A 26,475-nucleotide genomic window follows, 5' to 3' on the forward strand; every position below is an offset into this window, starting at 1 on the left:
GAGTATACACTCATAACCGAACCTACGGCAGTAGCGCTGTTCTGGTCTAGAAGGCCAAATAGCGTCAAGGTGAGATTTAAATATTGCTTTTAGTGTAGACTGAAGTGTGAAAAGAGTTATGTATAGATGTTTGCTTTGTGAATAAATGCTGGCATTTTAAATGCATAGTAAACTTGGGTAATTCACAGTAACGTTCTCCCTGTCCTTGACTAAGCTAACGTTACAGTGCAGCAGTGCTAGCCTGCTAACCAGTGTGTGTACAGATTGAAATGTCAACAGTAGTGCTTTTACATGTTTAATTTGCATTTAATGAAGATGGAATCTTAACATGTTATTTTATAAATATTGTGCTTTGTTTTTTAGAGTGCAAATAATTTGTTATATTGCTGTTATACAATGTTGGCTTTTGTCATTCTAATCATGGGAATTCTTATGTCAGTGTCAGCACCATGTATTGTTTTAAATGTGATTAATTTATAATTATTAATGTAATTCTCCTACATAAGTTCTGATGATTAGGATTCTCTCTTTTTTTTGGCTTCTTACTGCAGTGCAGTGTCCTTCTATTTTAAATTACAGTGGCATGTTTATCCATAGTTAACCTAGATAATGTTCTGATCAACTTGCTTCTAATCACTTGGCATTTTCTCCTACAGCGACATGTTGCGTTTGCCAGCTGTAAGTCGGGCTTTGGCAGCTCATTCCAAGGGCTCCATTGCCACCACCAACAATGGTAATTTGCTCTACACGTCTCTTCTTTTTGCCTTTTCAAATTCAAGGTGCTGTTTTTTTTAGGAGTACTAGGCAACTTTACTGTCTTGTAAGTCTTTGCTCACATTTGTTTATTTTTACGACAGTACGGACCTCCGTCCGGGCTGCGAGCAATATGGTTGAAGTGTTTGTAGATGGTAAACCTGTCATGGTGGAGCCAGGAACCACTGTACTACAGGTAATATTACAGCTGGCATTTCTTTTGAATATTTTTTTTTTATTTAGGACTATGCAATATGACTCTATATATAATGTTTCACACTACACATTATACAATAAAAAGTATATGTTGATTACAGTAATACTTTTTCATAATTTATATGAGTGCAATATTACATGGCGGTGTTATGTTTACATTTAGTGTTTTACTTAGCAATATTTCATTCTTTTTATTTTTGACTATAACAAGCAGCTTTTGAAAAGTGTCTTATATTTTATTAATATTAAATAATATATTTTGACATTATTAATCAAACATTTGCCCTAAAGTTCTAAATAAACTGAGAAAAATTATTGTGTAAGAATGAGTGCATTTTTGATACTTAATACTAGGGCTGCACAATATCCGCTTGTTAAGTGGTGACGTGTTTGTGACGTATGTATACTGTTTCCAGGTTCAAGCCGCCATTCATTTGAGTGAAGAAATCATTCGTTTATTATCGTGTTTTATTCCTATCACACATTAAAGTTAATTTTACATAAAGTCATAGTGTACACAACAATCCCTGGGCTTGCTGCATAACAAATACCAAAATTTTAACAATTTATACAACAATGAATCACTTTCTGGCCATCGGATATTAGGCATGGACATATATATTGCGATCGTGACTTTCGAAAGTATTAAATCGCTTTGTACACGTTTGTTATTACCATTTCATGAGTCTCCCCATTCAGTTGAATAGAGCGATTGGACCCGGAAGGCGCTTCGTGTGACGTCACACTTAACAAGCAGATTTGAAAAAACTGAACATTGCGACAATCAGATTTTCTGCAAGATATATTGTCATTTGAATATAGTTTAACCAGATGACTTGAGTAACTCTGTTTGGAAACTATTTATAATTTTAGGAGAGTGCATCTGCAAAAAATATACAAAATGATGATACTAAAATACGCCAAATAAAATAAAGCACAGATGAAAACAATAGAACAAAGATAAAAATGAAATCAACAGCGCTTCACAGTTTTTGGTGGAGTCTAACACAATTGAGGTTCAGAAACACAAAGATCAAATGTAAATGAACACTGTATAGTCTTCAGTTTATAAATAAACAATTCATCTTTGTTAAAGTGACAAACTTTAGTATTTCATGTGTCCAAATTGTTTAAATTTGCTTGAAATCTTACACTGGGCTTAAAATTACATTAAAACGTATTTCACACTATTAGATTTGAGTTTTATTTATTTTCAAACATCACATTGCAGTTCCTGTGATGTGACTATTGCAGATACATACATTGTGATATCGATGCTGAAACAATATATTGTGCAGCCCTACTTAATACTTTAAATAATGATACTAAATACTTTAAAATGTAGAAAAGAAATAGTTATTTACATGTGAGCTATATAATGTAACATAGACTGTAAAATATATGGACGTAGTATCTGTGACGTCACCGATAGGTTTCTAAAGAGCGTAAAAGAAGCCACAAGTAGGCGCGGCCAACCGTCGCCATTTTGTTTGCGCGTCATCACACCCACGGCGGGACACCAAACAAGGGCAAAGAGGCGGAGAGTGAGCGTAGCTACAGACACCTGCTGGCATTTAGCTTGGACCTGGTTCAGACACACTTTACTTTGGGAGAAATGCTTAATACTTTATCACCTGTGACTCGTTTGTATTCTGACCACTTGTGCTTGGTAGTACACTATATCAATAAAGTGTTTAGACTTTTAAAAACACTGCTGTAATACATTGAGCCACTAAAAATAGTTCTTATGACGTTTTTCAACAGGAGGAAAACGCGAGTTACTTCCAAACACTTCAGATACAGTCTGTGTTAGTTAATGTAAGACTATTGATAAAATCCAGCATAACACTGTATGACAACGCTTCAAACGACTGTTCTAGAGCCCACAGCTAATCAATCTGACAGATTCTGAAGTGCATTACAGCTCTAAATATAAATATAAACGATAAATGATCTTAAATAAAACAAATAAATGTATAGAGATGGTATATATGTATATAACTTTACTCACATGGGAAACGGAGGCCACGTGAATGGTTTGTGAGCACAATTAAGTGCACTCAGCATGCCATGCCATCTAATAATTGTAGGAAACAAGTACAAAAGGCAGTTGACTGTGTAAAGCCACATAAAACAACACAGAAATACGATGAATATGCCGAGATCAGTGGCTAATCTGCAGGATTCAGCTGAGGTGACGTGACGGCGACCAACGAGACCTAGCTGTCACTCAAGAGGCCACTCCCTTAATTATGCAAATTTAATATAACTTAATATAAAGGAAACGGATGAGTTATAAAAAAATTCACCCCCCTCACAGTTGTCATGATGGGTAATATTAGCTGTATTAACCAAAATCTTTTTTTGTACCAGGCTGTAAACACCTTTTTTTCTGCTGTAAAATTGGCCATTCTAACAGTGGGCTCAATTGAAATTTGCTCTATTTTGGAGCCAGGAGCGGCCAGGTCTAGCGGAATTTCGGATGAATTGCAGTTTTAGTTACTTCCGTATTGGCTTTCTGAGGGAGAGCGGGAGGTTGCCGCTTGTAATGTACACACACACACACACACACACACACACACACACACACACACACACACACACACACACACACACACACACACATATACACCTTATCTCAGGATATGAGATTACTTAATTGTGATATAAGTTTTGCCCTAGGTTTATGCAGTAATTGTTCATTTCATGTATTCTCACGTGCTAATTGTGTTTAGGCTTGTGAGAAAGTTGGTGTGCAGATTCCTCGTTTCTGCTATCATGATCGTCTGTCAGTGGCCGGTAACTGCCGTATGTGTCTGGTTGAGATCGAAAGAGCGCCAAAGGTAATATGCGTCATCGAACGCACTATGAGTATGACATTATTGCTCGCACATATTCAAGATTGTCATCAAAATACATCGCTTTCTCCATTTGTTCTTCATCAACAGCCTGTTGCTGCATGTGCAATGCCAGTCATGAAAGGATGGAACATTTTGACCAACTCAGAGAAAACACGTAAAGCCAGGTTTGTGTGGTCGCCTGCTTTAAAGATATTTGCAAAACACACAGAGCTGTCAACAAATTATCAGTGTATGGTGTGAGATGGGATAATGTGCCTCCTTTAGGCCCCAATATAATTAAAGCTAAATTGCATACCGAAGAGCCTAATTAAAAGCCAAAATAAAGTTAACTTCAAGTTTTCGAGTAACTTCGGATTTTAAAATGGCCTAAGCGCAATCACGCATACTGTGTGATTTTGGTCACTTTAAAATAAGGTTCCATTAGTTAATTTTTGTTTATATATTTAGTAACATGAATAATCATTGAACAGCAACATTTATTGTTGAAACCCTAAAGTAAAGTGTGACCAAGATGTGAATTATGACTTTATTACACTATAATTAATTAATTAAAAATGTTTGATTGTCATTAAACTTCAATTTTCCCTAATTTTTATTTAAATTGAAGACATAGTTTAATAACAGCAATGTAAATGCAGATTAAAGGATTTCACTCATGTAGGTTTTAATAAATGAAAAAAGTCAGAAATTGTACAATTGTTGGCAAATCCATGAAAATCAAGCCAGTTTTTGGCTTGACCCCCAGGTCTAATTTGATATTTTAAAATGGCCAAAGCGAAGCAGGTAAACATTCTGTATGATTTTGGTCAACTTTACAACAAGGTTCCATTAGTTAATCTTTGTTTATATATTTTCTAACATTAATTATCATTGAACAGCACATTTATGACAGCATTAAACGTCTTTTGTTAACTTAGTTAATGGAAATAAAGATGTTTATTGATAGTTCTTGGTAACTCGCAGTATATTAACTAATGTTAGTAAGGAAATTTTGAATTGGGATTAAAAATGCTGTACAAGATTGTTCATGTTAGTATATGTATAAACTAACATTAACTAATGGAACTTTGTTGTAAGCATGACCAAAATCACATAATGTTTACCTGCTTCACTTTGGCCATTTTAAAATCCTAAAAAAAACTCTGAATTAACTTTTATTTTGGCATGATTTAGTTCTTCGATACGCAATTTAGCTGAAATTATATTAGGGCCTAATAGAGGCGCATTATCCAATCTCACATTATACACCAATAATTTTTTGAAACCTTAATGTAAAGTAAATGAAACTAATAAAACCTTAATGTAAAGTGTGACCAAGATGTTAATTATGACTTAATTACAATATAATTAATGATTTATATTTTTCACATTGTCATTAATAATGAAATGTATTCAATTGCCCTTATTTAAATTGAAGACCTAGTTTAATAACAGCACTGTAAATGCAGATTAAAGGATTTCACTCATGCAGGTTTTAATAATAAAAAATAAAAGTCAGAAATTATACAAATGTCAGCTAATCCATGAAAATTTGTGCCAGTTTTTGGACGTCAATCAGGTCTAATTTAATCTTTTTAAACGGCCAAAGTGAAGCTGGTAAACATTCTGTATGATTTTGGTTAACTGTACAACAAGGTTCCATTAGTTAATCTTCGTTTATATATTTACTAACATGAATAATTATTGAACAGCACATTTAAAACAGCATTTAATCGTCTTTGTTAACATTAGTTAATGAAAATAAAGTTGTTTATTGATTGTTCTTGGTAACTCACAGTACATTAACTAATGTTAGTAAGGAAATGTTGAATTAGGATTAAAAAATGCTGTGCAAGATTGTTCATGTTAGCAAATGTATAAACAGACATTAACTAATGGATCCTTGTTGTAAAATGCGTCCAATCACACGTAATGTTTACCAGCTTCACTTTGCCCATTTTAAAATCCTGAAAAAACTCTAAATTAACTTTATCTTGGCATGATTTAGTTCTTCGGTAAGTAATTTGGCTTAAATTATATTAGGACCTAATAGAGGCACATTACCCAATCTAATAATTTGTTGAAACCTTAATATAAAGTGCGACCATGATGCTAATCATGACTTTATTACAATATAATTAATGATTTATATTTTTTTACATTGTCATTAATAATGAAATATATTCAATTGCCCTTATTAAAATTGAAGACATAGCTTGTTAATAACACTGTAAATGCAGATTACTGGATTTCACTCATGTAGGTCTTAATAATAAAAACTAAAAGTTAGAAATTATACAAATGTATAATTTAATGTATAAAATGTATAAACTCCCTAACTGCATCAGAACAGCAGAGTCACTCGCTATTTTCAAGAAACGACTAAAAACTCAACTATTTAGTCTCCACTTCACTTCCTAATCTGCAATTGCCTCTGAATATCACACTAACTGTACCCAAAAAATAAAAATAAATAAAATTTTCTAATACTACTAATACTTTCCTTCTTAGACTTTACAGACCTGAAACTCGCCAATAGCACTTATTCTTTGTTGCTCTTATAGTTGTGTAAATTGCTTCCTTGTCCTCATTTGTAAGTCGCTTTAGATAAAAGCGTCTGCTAAATGACAAAATGTAAATGTAGGCTAAGCCATAAAAATCTGTGCCAGTTTTTGGATGTCAGTCTTATCCCGCAGGTCTAATTTGATCTTTTTACTCATAAACAAAAACAATCATTTCATAAACTTCGATATACAACATAACAAAATTAACATAGATCACTATTTTACAAACGGAAAGATTTAGACTGACATCTCAAAAATGCTGATATTCAGTCAAAAGCATGTGTGAATATTAGAAATAGTGTAGCCATTTAAAAAAAAAAAGCATTGAGATGTTCAGGAGAAATAAAATGGGTATTGACCTTGTTTTTCACATACGAGCAGGCGCAGCCATTGGAATCTTTTTGACTCCAGACTTCCAGTCCCATTCACTTCCGTTGATTTTTAGATGTTAAAAACAGCTTGTTATGCTGCTTGATGTTGCAAACTGATATGTTCCTATTTTCTTATTCCACATTTTATTTATAGTCATGAGCACATGTTTGTACAGTAAGTAGTTTGACAGTTTTCTGCCGTTTATTATTCCTTGTCATTTCTCCCATAGGCAACTAAAACAATCTCAAAAACGAGCGCAGTTTCTCATTACAGAATAAGGTAAATAAAACAGAGTTTTTATCATGCGTCTCAATGCGTTTGTATTATTTTTTTGTCTTGGATAGAGAGGGAGTCATGGAGTTCTTGCTTGCCAACCACCCTCTTGACTGTCCAATCTGTGATCAGGGAGGAGAGTGTGATCTGCAGGTCAGAAAAGCACTGTTGACATTCCTATGAGAGACTGGAAAATGAAATCATCCTTGATGCATTTCTTTAATAATCTTGTTGTTGTGCTGGATATACAGGACCAGTCGATGATGTTCGGCACAGACAGAAGCCGCTTTACTGAAGGCAAGAGGGCAGTGGAAGACAAGAACATCGGGCCGCTCATCAAAACAATCATGACTCGCTGTATACAGTGCACCCGTTGTGTTCGGTGAGTTGGAAGTCTTTCTGAAGAGTTTCTGTTGAACACAAAGGAAGATACACTGAAACAGCTTTTGACTTCCGTTGTATTTTGGGTTCCTAGCATGGGTGTCAATGGCTGATGTCTTCAGACATTCTTCAGAATATCTTGTTTTGTGTATAACAGAAGAAGAAAATCGCTTGAGTGGGTAAATGATTAGGAAATGTTCTTATTTTTTTGTGAACTATCCCTTTTAGCTACATTTACGGTTTAAAACTTATTACATGTGTATTAGATGGAAATCTGATCTAAATGATTGACTGTCTATACTATAATATCCCAAATGTTCAGATGTAATTTGCATGCGCTTAAAAAAATAACAGCGACTTGACATGCAATACATTATGCTGAAATTGCACTGGATTATTACAGCTGTAGGGATGATTCTGGTATGCGCTTTTTCTCTGAACAATTAAAGAGGTGTGCAGAGTCTGCAGACCATGCTGACTTGTAATATATTATACATTTTTGCTCAACTGGCAATTTGCAACAGCACAACCTTGAATCTGTAAAGACATTCAGCATGCTTTCTTTAAATAGCCCTTTAGATTTTTATTTTACGTGGCATAAAAAAACACGTGCATTATGAATGCAGCTTGAAATTGATTTGTATAAATCATATTTCACGTTTGGGAATTATGATCAAATTCCAATCAAATATACACAAAGGGCTCTATTTTGACGGTCCATGCACAAAGCCCAATATGCAGGGCGCAAACGCTTTCAGGGTGTGTCAGAATCCACTTTTGCTAATTAAAGGACGGAAAAATCCGCTTTGCGCCATGGCGCATGGTCTAAAAAGGTTGAGTTTATTTTCTTAATGAGTTATAGGTGTGTTTTGAGAATAAACCAATCAGAGTCTCATCTCCCATTCGCTTTAAGAGCCAGTCGCGTCGCGCCATGGCAAAACTGCTATTTACATGACGTAAAGTAAGTGTAAGTGGAAAAACTGAGCAATTCACTAGCAAGAAAACAGTTAAACAGAGCATCTACAGCGCGAGAATGAGAGATAAATTATTAACTTTCACTTTCGCTCTCGTGGATAGGGAAACCTTGTACACACAGACATCCATTAGTCTATAAATTATTAATTTCGTTTGTTAAGCGCAAAAATTTGTTTCAAAACTATTTCTAAATTCAGTTTCAGTTGTATGCTAAAGCTAAAGTGCCTGAATTTTATCTGCGAGTATTGGGATGCTGTGTAGTTCATCGATAAAATCCTGCTAGACTTGAAATCAAGCTGCTTTGTTACTGCAGTAACCAAAGCAACACCGTTATTCCTGCTGTTTTAGGCGCCACCTGCTAGATCAGCATTTTATTCAGTATATAAATAATGTTTTAGTTTAGGATTAGTTTCTTACAATCAGTATTTAGTAAATAAAGTAAAGTTAATATGTCGCCAATGTTACCAGTTGAAGTGGCTAAGAGGTTTTAAAATGTATTGAAAGAGTCTTAAAAAGGTCTTAAAATGTATTGAATTTCACTCTGATTCCTGTACATACTCTGTGATAATTATTATTTGATAATAAATAATAACAATAATAGTAAACATGTTACATTCACACATACAGGACTGCAACACTCTTTTAGTAGATCGCATTCATTTACAATATAAGCTATTAGAATTTCCTCTCATCTTTTGCCATATAAATATCAGCATGTACTTTTGGTCCTTAAGTTTCATAATTCTCCAGTGTCTTTCTTATGGCTTATATATTGTATGTAATGCTACTTAACAAATATACAGTTGAAGTAAATGTTGCCCCCCCCCCCTCCCCCCTTTGTTTTTACAATATTTCCCAAATAATGTTTAACAGAGCAAGGACATGTTCACAATATGTGTGATAATAAATTTTCTTCCGGAGAAAGTCTTATTTGTTTTGTTTCGGCTAGAATAAAAGCAGTTTTTAATTTTTTATAAGCCATTTTAAGGATAAAAGTATTACCCCTTTAAGGTATACTTTTTTCGATAGTCTACAGAACAAACCATCATTATACAATAACTTGGCACTGGTCATGCATCTTTTTGTACAAAATCGAATTATTTTTATTTGTATCTTTGCAGTTTTGCCAGTGAAGTTGCTGGAGTGGAGGATCTGGGAACCACAGGACGTGGTAACGACATGCAGATTGGTACCTACGTGGAGAAGATGTTCATGTCTGAGTTGTCTGGAAACATAATCGACTTGTGTCCTGTTGGAGCACTGACATCTAAACCATATGCCTTCACTGCAAGACCCTGGGAGACCAGGTACTATCCGAGGATTGGATTGTGGGCTCTTTTGTTAAATTTGATCTTTTAGTTGTTAATTATGTGATCTTTTAACAGTGGGTTTGCTTACATTTTTGTGCATTTGTTTCCTGTCTTTAAACATGCTTTTCTCACGTGTCTACAGAAAGACCGAGTCTATCGACGTGCTGGATGCTGTTGGCTCCAACATTGTGGTGAGCACCAGAAGTGGTGAAGTCATGAGAATTCTGCCCCGCATGAATGAAGATGTCAATGAGGAATGGATATCTGACAAGACCAGGTGAGCGCATGAGCTCTTTTAAAGGGGACCTATTATACAAAGGACACCTTTATAAGGGGTTTAAAGAAGTTTAAAGGGCCATGAAACCCCCCCGTTTCAGCAGGATGTTTTCACACCTCTAGTTTGGAAAAAGTCAGGAAAGTGGGTGTGTCTAGCTTTGTTTGGGTGGGAGTGTCGGGGGAGGAAAATTGGGCAGGGTTTGAATAAAAATGGGAGTTGCCATTTGGGCACGCGCTTCTGACCGAGTACAAATAAACACACACACGCAGGGTAGACAGTTTGTTTAATGACGGTGGGATGTTTGATACCGCACATCGTATAAGAGAAAAAAGCTGCATTTCTCTGTAACTCAGATGCACTCAGGGGGTCAGAAAGCCGTGTGTGTGTAGACTATCCTGTCACAAAATGCGGTGAAAATTCAACACGACGATCGGAAAAAGTTTGCTTAGTGTTCACGTGTTTACACTCAAAGAGCAGCATTTACAGCGGATCTTTCAATATTGTAGTGATATTAACATACTGTAAACTAAGTAACTTAGAAGTCATTTTGACTAAGGTCTGTCTTTAAACACTGAAAGAGTACAGCTGACCATACCAACTATAACTTTGCCATCTGAATGAATAAAGAAAGGGCGCTGATCACGTACACTTACCGAATCTGTAGACAGGATAATCAACACATACTGGAGCTGCGTCTTTTTTAAAGGAGATGAGCAGCAAATCTGGATCTCACCTTAGATGAGAAATGCTCTCGGGTAAAAAATGTTCTAAACAAACGCTTTTCTGCCGCGTGTCACGTCTACGGATCCACGCGTGAGTCTAGCAGTGCTCACATAGAGAGAAAATGAAAATAAAAAACTTCACATTACGAAAGCAACACTGGCTATCTCCAAACAATTCTTACTCTTTTCTCACAACTTTTGGCAACACGACGTGTGTTGTCTCTCTGTTTCAGGTACAGTCTAAGAAAGCTAGCTTGCATATTAATGAAGTTGCAGCGCATTCATAATGGAGCATGCTGATTGGTTTGAACCAAGCCATACTCATGAATGAATGCAACGCACTCTGAGACGTAATATGGGACGCCTTGGTACAGACGTTCAGTCCGCACGCTGGAATACACGCTATTATCTCATGGCTGTGACGCAGCTTCAAAAATTTTTCAAACCGGAAGTACGAATTTGCTCGAAATAACGCAAAAACAACCAATTTTCACTTTTTAGTGAGATATATGTGTCCTAATAGTGTTTTTAGCAGTGTGGGACACATATACGACTGTCAACAGCTCAAAAAATGTGTTTTGGTGTTTCGTGACCCTTTAAGTGTAGCAACAGTATGTGACTGTAGACAGCATCTAATGGTGAACATTAATTCTATTTTTATTTTATAATCGCACTTTATAAACACTCTGCAGCAACAGAGAATAAATAACATTCACCCTTTATACATGTAGGGTTCCCATGCTTGAAAGTTTTTCAAAGTACTTTAATTTTAGACATGGATTCAAGGCCTGGAAAGTACCTAAAAAAGCACAGGTTCTTGAAAACACTTAAATTCAATTTGAAATAAAATTTGTTTATAGTGTTATTTCAACAGTTGTACTGTGCTGCTGTCAAAAACAGAAAATAACTGAGAAATGTTTGATTTAAAAATATATTTCAATATTATTGACCTTATTCTTCAATGCGGAAGTGCGCTCGTTTTTGCGATTTGTGTTGGAACTTCCGATTGAGTTACCTATGGGAGAAATGACTAGGAATAATTAACGGCAGAAAACAGTCAGACAACTCGCTCTACAAACAAGCGTTTGCATGACAATACAGACAAAGTAGAATAACATAATAAGAAAATATCAGTTTGCGACATCAAGCAGCAAAACAAGCTGTTTTTAGCATCTAAAAATGAATGGAAGAGAATGAGACCGGAAGACTTGAGGTAAAAAGATTCAAATGGCTGATCTTGCTCATATGCGGAGAATAAGGTGAATAATGCACACTTTATCAATAATTGGTGCTTTAAAATGTCCTTGAAAGAATGTCCTTAAATCTGCTGTTTTTGAAAGAGCGGGAACCCTGTACATGTCATTCGAGAGGGAAAGCCCCACCCATTAGTGACAATCGCACTTTATCTTAGGGTGCTTTCACACCTGTGATTCGATTCAGTTGTTTCAAAACAGGGATTCAAATTGTTACATTGTTGCCATAGATATATACACTAGATGTCGCCTGGCCTATTGTTGTCTATTGGACGGAATGCGTCAACAGCGCCGACATCTTGCTACAGGGTAGCGCTCCTTTGAAATGAATTTGGGACCAAGGTACAGTGGAGGACTGTGGCCATCCAAAGCCAGAGATATACACATATACACATATATCTATAATCGGGAGTTTTCCTGGATGTTAGTGTGTAATTTTTTTTTCTAATTACGAAAATTATAATTTTACATCACTTTTCTACATTGATGGATCAGTGACCGCATGGGCATTCCTGACAACAAGCTTGTGTTTGTGTGTACAGAAATGTACCATTCACCCTCCCTGTTAAATTTAATATAATCTGTGTCCTGAAACACACCTCCTCTCCTGCTTTCACTTCTCATACTGACGCAGAGAGAGCGATTCGTTTGTGAATGTATCCCCCGAACGACTCTTTCACTAACGTTAGCCGACAATAATACAAGTTTCTGGCAGCGCAGCATCTCGTTGTCATATTTTTTTTTGCATTGTTTGCTGATTTTATTCAACAAAACTAGCATAAGCCGAGTGTTTAGTGCAAGTTGGAGCTACTTTGCCTTATGATGAATGCAGTAAGTGACTGTATTATCATCAATAACGTTACCTGTTTAGCAGAAAAATTCAGAACATTTATAAACAGAAAAAAACGTAATATTACCTATGAAATGTTCTGCCTTTGTGCTTTGTTTTCTTGTTACTACACCTGTAGACAGTGCTAAAGTCCCGCATCTTTACGTAATAACACTGTCTTGACTAGTGCGGTTGAATGACATTTGTCCTGGGAGCACTGTACCAATGTGGCGGCGCTATTGACGCATGCTGAGGGTCCCTATGCGATATCTAGTGTATATATCTATGCATTGTTGCTCTTGGAGCGGTTCGCTTTCACACTGCAAAGTTTCTAAACGGACCAAAAGAGCTAAAACAAGTCACGTGTGAGTAAACTCTCCTCACATTCCTTCCAGCCCTACTCATAATTCTCTCTTCATATAGCCGTATGTTTATTACATATCCATAAAACACTGTGATATAACTGCGCTGGGATCTGCTCCAGTGTTCGTTTCAATCGAGCCGAGACCACCTCATTCAAGCGATCTCAGAGCGCGGATCCTAGTGCGATTGCTGGTTTCACATATGCTAAATGAACCGCGCTAACTGGGCAAACGAGACCGGTTCCGAAACAAAAGTGTAGGTGTGAAAGCACCCTTAGACAGCTCTGAGTGAGAAGCAGCTGTCGCCATGAAAAGTTTTCACTCTGTACCTGCTGAAAACATTGTCAGCGACTAAGGCCCCGTTTAAACTAATGCGTTTTCGTTTTTTACACCATCCATCCACACTACGCCGGAGTTCTCGAGCGCCGAAAACGGGGCGTTTTGAAAACGGTGGAGAGGCCGTTTTCATTCTAAAACGCTGCTGCTCCGTTTTAGTGTGGATGAGGAAAAACTGAGACATCTGAAAACGGAGGCGGGGCTGCTGAGATTCGCTACCTGATTGGGGCTTTTGTGTCATTGCGTATCCTTCCCTTATTCGTCAAGTCCCTATCACATGACTATAACACATGGCTTTAACGCTACCGGAAGACAGTACTGTAAACAACATGGGCACAGAAAGGGAGCGTTGTTTGCACTATTGTCTGTTTTAGGCGACATTGTGCAGTGATTCATTTGTTACATTTAGTAACAACTCAACCTCGTCGTCTGTCCACAAAAATACCTCTCTTGCTTTCTTTGCCATCGCGTTTAATGTTTAACCGGCGTTTGTTGACTAACAATAACAAAATGCCGAGCGAGATGTATGCTTTCTGTTCATACTAGAACGCACATGCCCAGAGTGAGCGAATCGTCACGTGATATACGTTTTTGGTGGCGTAGAGTGGACGGAGATATGTTCAGAGATGCTAGGTGAAACGCTAGTGTGGACGCGGATCGTTTGTGATCTAAAACGCCGTTTTAAAACTAAAACGCACTAGTGTAAACGGGGCCTAAGAGGCATTATAAATGTTGAGGTTTAAGATGCATAATAGAACATTGTAGTCTCTTCTGAACCACTTATTTTGGCATTCACAGAAATAATGTTAGTTCTGTTTTGTAATCCACCGCTTTGCTGAAACATGAGAGAGCAGGGAGCACAATCTCATTTGAATTTAAAGTGACAGTCACCAAGTTTTGATGAAAGCCTATATGGGGCATTTTTTTAAAGAGCTGAAACTACACATACACATTCTAGGGACATCAGAGACTTATATTTTACATCTTGTAAAAAGGGGCATAATGGGACTTCTTTAATATGAAAACACCTCTGTCTTGGTTCAAACACACTCATTCTTAGCCTGGTGTCACCATCTTTAAGGTTTGCTTATGATGGGCTGAAGAGGCAGCGTCTGACCCAGCCCATGGTAAGGGATGCTAGCGGGCAGCTGGTTTCCACCACCTGGGAAGATGTCCTTACGCGTGTGGCCGGAGCAGTGAGTGACTGCATATTATAAACCTGAAGCGTTCAAGAATCATTTTAGTGTGATCCACTGTTACATTTGTAGACAAAAGATTTCAGTGGTTGTGATTTATGTTTTGCAGCTCCAGGGAGTTAAAGGTTCTGAGATTGGAGCTATTGCTGGTGGGATGGTGGACGCTGAGGCACTGGTGGCTCTGAAGGACCTGCTGAACAAACTGGACAGCGAGTCTCTCTGCACTGAGGAGATCTTCCCAATGGCTGGTGCTGGGTGAGTCCCCATAAAATCTAGCCTGTCTAATTTCAGTCATAATTACTTTTTTGTTCACACTGATTTCAAGGATATACTGGTGTATACATAAAAGTAATACTATTACTGCAAACATCTATTTTGCAATTGCTCAAAGCGGTTAGTTTACCCATTTTAAATGATGTAAATTTGGTATCACTTTATTTTGTCACATTATATACCATTTATGTACATATAAATGAATAATTTGGTACAATGCACTTATTATGTACATACATTGTACTCATATTTAAAATGTATGTGCATGTAATTAGTTTTTGTAATTACATTTATAATTACAGTTGATCCTTACACTTTAACACACCCTTTGTCCTACTTATACCACCGAACTTGTCCCTAATCCTACACATATCCCAGCTTAAAAACCCCATAAATCTTCTGCAGTACCATATCAACACAATAAGTACACTGCACTTACTTTTAGTACACAGTAGCTAATGTGACTCAAAATAGTGTAACTGGAAGTTGTCATAACTTACTCACCCTCAAGTTGTTCCAAATCCAAAAGACTTTTGTTTACCTTCACAACACAAATAAAGGTATTTTTAATGACTAGACAATTTTGTTCCTCCATTGAATTTCTTTCACTCAATACACACGGTTGATAAAAATGTTTATCAACAGACCAAAAACACAAATCCTTTGATCAATAACTTTGATCAACTTGCATGATAAAGGCTTATTGGTTCTTGAGAGACTCAGATGTACACAGAAATAATCAGTTCTTTTTCAATACTACAATTTTTTTCCCCCACTCAACATCAAACCAGCATGCTTGAGCTTCTGTGACCAAATTTAGATGTTGTAAATATTTGCTGATCAATATTCATTATTGAGAATGTAGGCCTACAAACCTGTTCATCTTATAAACTAATCACGATTATCAAGATTATTGGATTAAACGACTCAATTTAATTTTTTTTAAATATTTTGAAGCATCATTCATGGGCGATAAGAATCCAAGATTTTATTTAAATTATCCTCATTTATAATCTGAAGATATTTAAATTTCTTGTGTGTTTGGAATGATTTGAGGATGAGTAAATGATTACAGATTATTATTATTATTATGATTATTATTATTTCAGGAAGAACTAACCCTTATGACTTATGACTAGGGCCAGATGGAATCTGCGGACATTTTTTGCTATTTCTGTGCAGAATTTTGGTAAAAGTTTATGCAGAATGTATTAAGGAGTATCATAACTAAAACCTCAATATATGAAATGAAAATTAATACCCTTTAACTTGTATTTTAATGTTTACAATGCAAATCCAATTAGATCCACTTTATTTGGTAAACAAAGCAATTCTCTCATATAATACCTCTTCTAAAAGACAGAAAATATTACTTTACTAACTATATTGTAAATAAATCATATAAATATTTTCATTATAGGCAATAATATTACTAAAATAAATTTTTAAAACTGAATAAATATAAATTTACGCACATTTACACAAGTAAATAAACAGACTCAATAATGGGCTAAAAATCTGGGGAATTCTGTGTGCAGATTCTGTGTGGGCGTACTTATGATTCCGCAGATTTCTGCAGATTTTTAGCCCATTATTAATTCTGTTTATTTACTTGAGTAAATGTGTAAATCTGAATTTATCCAGTTTGTATTCAGTAATTTATTACTTTTTATTTAATATATTAAGGTTTTAGTTATGATACTCCTCTGGATACTCCCAAAATAAATACGCAGAAATACGCAGATTTTTACCAAAATTCTCAGCAGAAATAGCAAAAAACGTCCGCAGATTCCGTCTGGCCCTGCTTATGACCAAGAATATGACATGTGCAAATAAGTAACCACTTTGCAGTCACCCAGAACACCAAAGCAACTAAATCATAAACTCAAAACACTAAAAAAAACTCCTGCTTTTGCCTTTCAAGCTATTTTAACTTCAGCATGTAACAACAGTCATCCTTGTTGAATTATTGTCTGACTTGATTTCAGAAGTCCTGATAGGTTTACTGATAATTGTTCCAGAAAGAAAACTGTGATCATTTACTCACCTTTGTGTCATTCTAAACCCATTAGACTTGCGTTCATCCTTGAAATGCTAAATTAAGTTAATTCGATTGCAACCTAAAAGATTTCTCTCCATTCATTAAAGCGCAAACTTAAAAATAAGAGTGTTTATAGGGGTCATTTGATGAATAGATCTAATTTAGGCTTTTATTCACATAAAACATTCATCATCAGCACTTTAAATATGGAAAACAACAGCTTATACAGTCTTTGCTTGACACCAGACACAAGAACATTTGAGTTTGGAAAAATCCAAGTGGTTTCTTCATGAATGGTCTTAAAGATTGAAAATAATGTTTGTAATGAACTTTTAATGCAGGTAAATATCTTCATTCATTGTTAATATTTTGTTTTCTTGTCACAATTAATGATAGACTATTCTTTTTTTGGCGTAACTACTCCTTAAGCATTTAAACTAATTCTACTCTGTTGGCTCCTTAGATCTGACCTGCGCTCCAATTACCTCTTGAACAGCCGTATCACTGGTATTGAGGAGTGTGACCTTCTGCTACTGATTGGGACAAACCCTCGTTATGAGGCTCCTCTCTTCAATGCACGTATCCGCAAGAGGTATAGCCACTGTGTGCTATTTGCAGCCGTTTTAACCAGACAACTGGGTGTCATTTCACTCCATCTTTCTGTTTTCTTTTTATCCCATTATTTAGTTGGTTGCATAATGAGCTCCAAGTGGCCATGGTGGGTCATGATGTGGATCTGAGCTACTCTTACAACCATCTGGGTGAAACCACACAGGTTCTGCAGGACATTGCTGCTGGAACACATCCTTTCTGCAAGGTAGCATTATGGTGTTGTTGAAGTTTGTCAGCGTAAAGGGTTAGTTCACTCAAAAATGCAAATTCTGCTAATTCTGAATGAACTCATGTTGTTCCAATCGCATAAGACCTTTGTTCAACTTTAGAACTCGCATTAAGATATTTTAGATAAAATCCAAGAGCTCTCTTATAGATGGCAACAGTCCTGAGATGCCCAGAACAGGACCCAAAAACATATTCAGAACATTCCTTCAGTGGTTCAGCTATAATCATATCAACACTTTAGAAAAAAGAAACTGTAATAGGGTTCGCACAAGGTGCTTAAAGTGCTTGAATTTGGTTTTAAGAAATTCAAGGCCTGGAATACCTGGAAAATTGGCTTGTTGAAAAGTGCTTAAAATTAGGATTAGGAGAATTTAAATGCAATTTTCACACCGGAAAAAATTCAAATGTTTGTGAACTTTTGTGACAATTTAATGCTAAAATACCCGCACAAACTACGGTGATTTGACTGACATGAAAAGTGGCCAATCACAGTCGACCTTGTCTAGTTTTGCGTGAAACATAAGGGCGGGACAAAGGCCTTTCTGTGTTGAAGTGGCAGAAAATAACAACTTAAAATCAAATGTTTTATTGGAATAATGCTTTTTGGATGTTTTGACTATAGAGGTGTCTATGTTATTAACTCGAGTAATTAAACCACGGACATACTTCCTGCCATTTTGACGATCTACACACACGTTTGGCTCTCTTCTCTCCAACGGTGAGTTTACTCGCCTCAGATTTGTCACTCTTCTGAAGCCTGGATTAATACAGTATATGGGCCATTCTTCAACTATGGGCACTTTTAACCTTTTGAAGTTGAGTAAAAAAACTTGTTCAAAATAATGGTAACATAGCCTCATAATTTTAAACAATTTGTCTAGTTTTAAGATCTTTAAGAGGACAAATTGTTCATATTTAACTTTTTTTTTCCCATCGTGAACTGAACAAATGTGAATTTCACCACATCTCAATTTACAGCTTATTTCAAAACAAAATAAGTTGTGGCAGTCAAACATGGTCTAAGATCATTTTTGTCTCTAGTTTAACCAATCTTTCCACAATATATATAATAATTATACATATGTCAATTAAATAAATTAGTTGTATGCTGAATTGTACACCTGTAAACCTCTAAAATTTCATATTAATTTGGTAAAGAGCTTATTAGAAAATAAATAAACAGAATTTGTATATTAAATAGAGCACAAACTTATACATTGTGAACACACTTTTAATGTGGGATGAGAACTTTTTATATATATATATTTTTTAAATGTGTGTGGTGATTAAAATGACAGTGGTGGAAATGACATTTCAACAGTTTATTGTAAAAAAATGAAAAATAGCTCCACCGATTAGCTTTGAATTGTTACTAGCCTTTTTATGTATACAAAACACTCTTATTCAACTTAATATTGTTTGGTTTTTAAAAAAATCCTTTAAAGGTGCAACATGTTTGGAAATGACGTAGAATAAATGTATTTCTTTATCAAACAATATTTACCTTGATGAAGTGTTGTTGATAAAAATGTAAATCCCCTCCATCTTGAACATGTTCCCAGATGGCACCATTCATTTTCCCAGAAACCACCTAAATAATCTTACGCCTGTTTCACACCGCAAGCGTCAGCGGCGCGTGAGCAGAGCGTGAGCAGCGCGTGTGTTTTCGGCGTCCATGTTAACAGATTAGAGCTTTCATACCGCACGCAGCAGCAGCGCGTCAGAGCGAGACGTGAGCGTCGCCGAAGCAGCAGTGCAGCGATAGTTTCGGCGCTGGGTCTATTTTTGACGCGCTGCTCACGCTCAATTAAAGTGACAGTGCATTGAGAATGACCAAAACACATTGAATGACAGTAAAAACTAACAATTTTACCCAATAAATACGTTAATAATGTCAAATGGTTTATATATAGTCATTCAAATGAACTTAAAACGGCAACAAACATTTATTTAGGCCCGAACTACAAAACCAAATGTAAAACTATTTTACTATCAGTTTTGCTTAAGTTGCACACTAGTGTTGTAGGAGAGGGGAAATGGAATATTTACGGGATTTGTAGTCCATAGCGAAGTGTATTGTGGGTAGTGTAGTGCGACACGCATGCTGGATTATGTGAGCTCGCTGTGTTCTGTGCAGCTAGCAGAGCAAGAAAGTTTTAATCGGCTTTGTTTTATGTTCACTCGAATTATTCCTACCGGGAGCTGTTTGCACTGTGAATCTGACAAAACGAAAATAAGTAAAAGAATGGCATGCATTAATTACTTTTGTCCGTCTCATCATCTGCACGAGCATGAATTAACGAGCTGTTATTCTGCCGCTGGACAGCACTGAAGTGGAGAAAGTAACACTAGTTTGATCAAGTATAAATATCATTATAACTATATTGTATAAATATTATTATAACTAGGTCTACAGCAACCTGATAATCAAAAAACAAATGACATGATATCACAGGCGATTGTCTTCTGACTGTAGACAATTCTCATATAAGTTAGCTTTAGAAGCATACAGTACTATTTGATCTATAAAATTTGTAAAATAAACATTTGCAGGTTAATGAAACAGCAGGGGCCTTGGTACAGATGAAAAGATTAAAAAGTGTATTTGTATATAGAGAGACATGGATAACTAGATAGAATAGACAGAGATAGGTTGATCTCAGCAGCAGCTGCCGAAGAGCTGCGCGCTGCAGACGCAGCTGGTGTGAAAGGCAAACGCCTGCGTGCTGCTACTGCTCGACATACGCGCTGCTCACGCTCTGCTCACGCGCCGCTGACGCTTGCGGTGTGAAACAGGCGTTACACACAAACTTTTTAAAGCGACATTATAGTGTCGTGATGGAAATGACACTGATAAAATAAAATATTTTAATTATTTTACTAGTACTTCATTAAGATAAATTAATAGTTACCAGATAAATTATATTTTAAAATGTTATTTTCATTTTTGAAGCTTAACTCTGGGTGTGCGACAAGGTGAAAACAGTGATTTTGACACCTAAAAAGAGGTTGAATAATATGAAAAAATATAATAGAAAGGTAGTACATTTTTTTTATTTAAACTAAATTATATATATTTTTGGATAAAGGACTTAAAAGTGCACGTAGTTGAAGAATTACCCATATATGTCGGAACGGGAATGCAGGTTTTGCGCAATTTTTCATCTCTGCAAATGTCGCGAGTGCTTTATTTTAACATGAGAGCACAGTCATGTACATTAGCCACAAAAAACTGGTAAGTGAGCTCTTAAATAGGCTTTTTCAAATAACCTGCAAGTCCTCTCATCATCTCGTGTGTGCTCAGACTGTTTACAATCACAATCTCCTAATTAATTAATTAAATTTATTAATTAAATTTAGTCAAAAAGTACTGAAACGTGTATTATTTTAGCAGTGTAATTGTATTTTTACTTGAGTACAAATATTCTGTTCTCTTTCCATCTGTGAGAGAACATCAACAAATAAAATAATTAAGTTATTAAGCACATTTAGTGCAGGTTTATTATATTATTAATATATGATTAAGGAATTACTATATTATTATCATTATTAATGGTTTTTATTTGTATAAATCGATAGATAGTTCCAATGCAGTATTTTTATAAATTTCTGAGAAGACATTTAAGGTGTTTTACACGCTGCATGTCAGTCTTGGTTTATTATATTATTAATATATTATTCATTAATTATTATACTTATTATACATAGTAATGTTTTTTTTTTCATTTGTATAAATTAATAGATAGTTCCTATGCATTGTTTTTATGAGTTGCTGAGAATACATTTCAGGTGTTCAATACGTTGCGTTTCAGTCTTGAAAATAAAAATAGGTGCTGTAAAAAGTGCTTAAAAGTCCTTGATTTTCATTAGGATGTGACTGTATGAACCCTGCTGTTAACACAACTGTTTCACCAATATGTCCTCTCCTGTCCTGGGTCAGGGTACACATTTTCTTCGGGCAATACAACCGATTTTCATTAGAGTGATTAGTGTGAAATGCAAATGTCATATTTCCCATAGTAAACACACTCTAATCTGATGCATAGACAGAGGATATCAAAATTGTTTTACAATAGGAGCTTGGAGCTTCATATGATTGCAGTTGAACCACTGCAGTCACAGAAAATGTTAAACATCTTCGGGCCATTGTGTTCTGTGGAGGATGAGAGAGCTCTCTGATTTCATATAAATATCTGTGTTCCAGAAATTAAAGGGCCATGAAACCCCCTCGTTTCAGCAGGGTGTTTTCACACCTCTACTTTGGAAAAGTCAGAAAGTGGGCGTGTTCAGCTTTGTTTAGGGGGGAGTGTCGGAGAAAGTAAAGAGGCTTGGTGTGGGAGTGTCTATTTGGGCACGCTGACTTTCCGAGTCAAAACACACACCCACACAGGGGACAAAGTGACTGTGTTTACATGGACATCTGTAGTCGAATTATTTGCCAAATTATTAAATGGTGGGCTTTAACTGCAGTTTGGCTCTTTTATTCAGGGAATTCATTCATGCCCCTCGCGACAAACGAAATATTTGATTCGAGGAACTGCTCTAAGCGTGTATTTTCATGCAATGTTTGATACCGCACGGTGAATGAGAGAAAAAAAAACTCAGCATTTCCCGGAAACTTCGATGCACACAGCAGGTAGTGTCAGAAAGCCGCGTGTGTTATTCCGGTCACTAAATGCGGCGAAAATCCTACACTAGGTTAAAGTTTGGTTGTAGTGCTAACATGTTTACACTCGGTGCAATAGTTAACTTGGTTCAATACGAACAAACTGAATAAACAAAGAGCACTGGTCGCTCACTTACCAAATCTGTAGAGACAGGACAATCACCAGCAACTAGAGCCGCGTCTTTATTAAGAGGAGACTAAAGCGAATCCAGATCTCAGCGTTTGCAGATGAGAACAGCTCTCAGGTAAACAATAATCCTCCTTAGACACGTAAGTTATTGTTGTCGAGCGTCGCGTACACTGTTAATCCACGCGTGACTCCAGATGAGCTCTCACAGAGAGAAAATGAAAACAAAACTTAACGGCAGCAAACTATAAAAGCAACCCTTCACGCTTGTTTTGCCAACACAACGTGGCGTCTCTGTCGTCTAAACACTATGACAGTAATGAATATTAATGAAGTTACACAATAGAGCGCGCTTATTGGTTTGAACCAAGCCTTACTCATGCATTAATGCATCACACTGTAAGACATAATAAGACTCACTCTGGCACAGAGGCCCAGTCTGCACGCTGGAATACAACACTATTATGTCATCGCCGTGACGCAGCTTCAAAAATTCGTTTCAAACCGGAAGTACGAATTTGCTTGAAATAACGCAAAAACAACCAATTTACACTTTTTAGTGAAATATAGGTGTCCAAATAGTGTTTTTAGCAGTGTGGGACACATATACGACTGTCAACAGCTCAAAAAATGTGTTTCGTGACCCTTTAACAAAGGTCTCTGAGAGGTTACATTATAAGGGTGAGTAAATAATAACAGAATTTCGATTTTTGGAAGAACTAATCCTTTAAAATAGCTTTAACTGGCTAGTCATGCATTGTCTCCAAGCATGACATTATCAGAAATTACCTATTGAATTAGAGTTTGTATTTCAGGACCTCGGCCAAGCCAAAAAGCCTATCGTGGTGGTGGGTAGCTCTGCTCTTCAGAGGGATGATGGGGCAGCCATCTTAAAGGCTGTGTCCACAATTGCTCAAAATGCTCGGGCCAGCAGTGGTGTTGAGGAGGGATGGAAGGTTCTCAATGTACTGCACAGGTCAGCCGTTGCCTACTTTGTCTCAGTTTTGATGTTCTCTGTGATTAAAAGAATTGGGTTTGTAGACCATTTTCTTTCCACAAGATCTAATGTTATCATATACACGTTTGTAGGGTGGCCAGTCAAGTGGCAGCTCTGGACTTGGGTTATAAACCTGGTGTTGATGCCATTCGGAAGAATCCTCCCAAAGTGCTGTTTCTCCTGGGAGCTGATGCCGGATGCATCACCAGAGCAGACCTTCCCAAAGATAGCTTTATCGTTTACCAGGGTCAGTAACCACAGTTGCATTTTTTGTGTTATATGCCACCAGGGGTGCCCGAACTTGATCCTGGAGGGCCGGTGTCCTGCATATTTTAGTTCCAATTAAACACACCTGAACCAGCTACTCAAGCTCTTTCTGGGTATACAAAAACCTCCAGGCAGGTGTGTTGAAGGACACCGTCCCTCCTCGAGTTTGGACATCCCTGAATGCCACAACCTTAAGGTGAGCAGCTTACATTCAGTCATATTAGTTTGGGATTAACGGTAACAAATGCTTGTCCAGGTCACCATGGTGATGTAGGTGCACCTATTGCTGATGTCATCTTGCCTGGTGCTGCGTACACTGAAAAGTTTGGCACCTACGTCAACACAGAGGGCCGTGCCCAGCAGACCAGGGTGGCAGTCACCGCTCCTGGTATGGCACGTGAGGACTGGAAGATATTGCGTGCCGTTTCTGAGGTAAAATCTTTGTACTTTATAGGGATAGTTTAGGGATAGGCACTTAGGTGGTTCAAATTGTTTATTAATTTCAAGATACAATGAAGAATGTTAGAAAAAAAAAAGCAGTCACTGACTACGTTTATATGGACACCAATAATTTAAAGTAAGTTTTTGACTTATTTTTTAAAAAACATTTGCTATTTTTGAGCCTGAATGTTTTTAGTTGCTATATGTAAACGGAATTCAAAAATAAATAAATTTTTAACTTGCAAATACAAGTTTACAGCATACAATTGTGAGATCCAAACTCTAGTTCTACTTATTTAGGGAGGAAAGTTAAAGAGATAAACTCACAACTGTGCACATCCATAAGATAGAGCTGTCTTCTAGATTAAAGTGCGTGTTGTTTAGTCTACATTCTTATGTTGTTGATTTTGTTGTGTGTGTGTACTCAGTTGGTAGGAGTCACGCTGCCGTATGACACACTGGATGAGGTAAGGAGAAGGCTGGCTGAGGTTTCTCCTAACCTGGTGAGATACGACGATGTAGAGGAAGCCAATTATTTCAAACAGGCTCATGAGCTTTCAAATGTAAGTGTTTTTTGCCCAGTCCATGTACAAAATTAGTTTGAAATGTGGACTATTTGAACAGATCAGTAATGTCCTCCTTTCTCGTCAGGCTGTGAATCAGTCATTGCTTGCAGCTCCTCTTGTCCCTCCTCAGCTCACAGTAAAGGATTTCTACATGACAGGTAGAGTAACAAATATATTCATTTAATTATTATTATTCTTAAATGCAAGATGTAATCCTGTAAGCAAAATGTATGTCTTTCAACTTATTTATTTTGACTTTGTTTGTCTTCCACCACAGACCCCATCAGCAGAGCTTCTCCGACAATGGCCAAGTGTGTGAAAGCTGTGACCGAGGGAGCAGCAGCGGTTGATGAGCCCTCAATTTGTTAAAAACCTTTCAGGCATACCGATCTGTCCGTAGTACTACGCACAAAAGTAGTCTTCGTCACGTACATGAACGAACACAAACCTCTGTTTCTGCTTACTCAGCTCTCTGTGTGTTCTTGCACGGGCTGCACAAGAGCCTAATTAAAACGTGCTCATATTTAAATAGGCTTTGAACGGTGTTGTAAAGTTTTCATTCCCACGATGAATCTGAATGAGGTCTGCTTTGTTTTGGAAAGCTCTTATTATGATGAATAAAAATAAAATGTATTATATCAATATACTATTGTCGCCATTTACATCGCTGGGTATTCATAGTACATGCGCAGTGGAAAATCTGTTTATTTGGAGGCTAGAATGGAAATGTGAGGAGAAAATGCGTTCTATTAAATGTACTCACCCTAAAGTGGTTGCAAAGCTTTATTAGTTTCTTTATTCTGTTGAACACAAAAGAAGATATGTAAAACAGCTAAAAACCTGTAACCATTTACTTCCATTTCTTGGCTATTCTAAGTTAATGGCTACAGCCTTCATCAACACATCTTATTTTGTGTTCAACAGGTGAATTTAGCAGATTTGGAACAATTAAAGAGTGAGTAAATGAGTTTTTGGGTGAACTATCCCTTTATAGGTACAAGTGCAGTGTAATGCAGAGAACAAACTGTAGTTGTTAGATTATTTTTAATTCATTATATTTTCCTAAATGGCAAATGAATGGATTTATCATGATTTTGTTTTTACCTTTTGGGCATGTAAACATTTGATTATTAATAATGTCAAACACTTTTGCATACAATTCTTCTGCAACTGTATTAAGATCATGCTGACATCACTGAAGTGGATTGATAGGGGGCAACCTTTAGACACACTTCGAAATCTCTTTGCACCCACTCTCACCTGCCTTAGAGGTTTTATCTGGAGCTATGTCGTCTTGATAACAGTTTGTTGAAATAGCAGCGATATAAATTGACACAAACTAATGTTATCTTGGCACGTGAGATTGCAGTGAATTTGAAGTTGGTGATGTCATTCCAGGCATGGATGAGACGCGTAAGAGGAGGCTGTCGGAAAAGACTTTGGGGGAGATCCCTCAAACTTAAAATCAATGTGTGCGGCTTAAATAAAACTTCTCGCCGGCCTGAACACTTCAGACAGACAGACAGTCAAATGTTCAATCTGTATTGTGTGTTTGCGAGGTCTGTCATCTTTCTTAAAGCCGACAATGAACATACAAA

General features: G+C 36.6%; 2 protein-coding genes across 4 annotated transcripts in view; both read left to right on the top strand.

The window, feature by feature from the left end:
* Nucleotides 1-25,519, top strand: ndufs1 (NADH:ubiquinone oxidoreductase core subunit S1). Of its 3 annotated transcripts, NM_001007765.1 has the most exon segments (19): nucleotides 26-69; nucleotides 657-733; nucleotides 858-949; nucleotides 3,705-3,812; nucleotides 3,918-3,994; nucleotides 7,090-7,171; nucleotides 7,270-7,400; nucleotides 9,496-9,681; nucleotides 9,827-9,961; nucleotides 14,545-14,659; nucleotides 14,769-14,914; nucleotides 17,437-17,565; nucleotides 17,661-17,790; nucleotides 23,422-23,582; nucleotides 23,696-23,850; nucleotides 24,127-24,302; nucleotides 24,740-24,874; nucleotides 24,963-25,035; nucleotides 25,155-25,519. In NM_001007765.1, coding segments are annotated over 18 exon segments (2,196 nt in total). In that variant the 5' UTR covers nucleotides 26-69; nucleotides 657-660; the 3' UTR covers nucleotides 25,247-25,519.
* Nucleotides 1-26,475, top strand: part of stk24b (serine/threonine kinase 24b (STE20 homolog, yeast)) — an 835,587-nt gene that overhangs the window by 723,473 nt on the left and 85,639 nt on the right. The window contains exon 10 of the transcript XR_015492652.1: nucleotides 13,484-13,667. The gene's annotated coding sequence lies outside the window, so the exon portion shown is untranslated. The remainder of the gene's footprint in view (nucleotides 1-13,483; nucleotides 13,668-26,475) is intronic.

Source organism: Danio rerio, chromosome 6 (genome assembly GCF_052040795.2).
Source record: "Danio rerio strain M-AB ecotype USA chromosome 6, GRCz13ab, whole genome shotgun sequence".
Taxonomy (NCBI): Eukaryota; Metazoa; Chordata; class Actinopteri; order Cypriniformes; family Danionidae; genus Danio; species Danio rerio.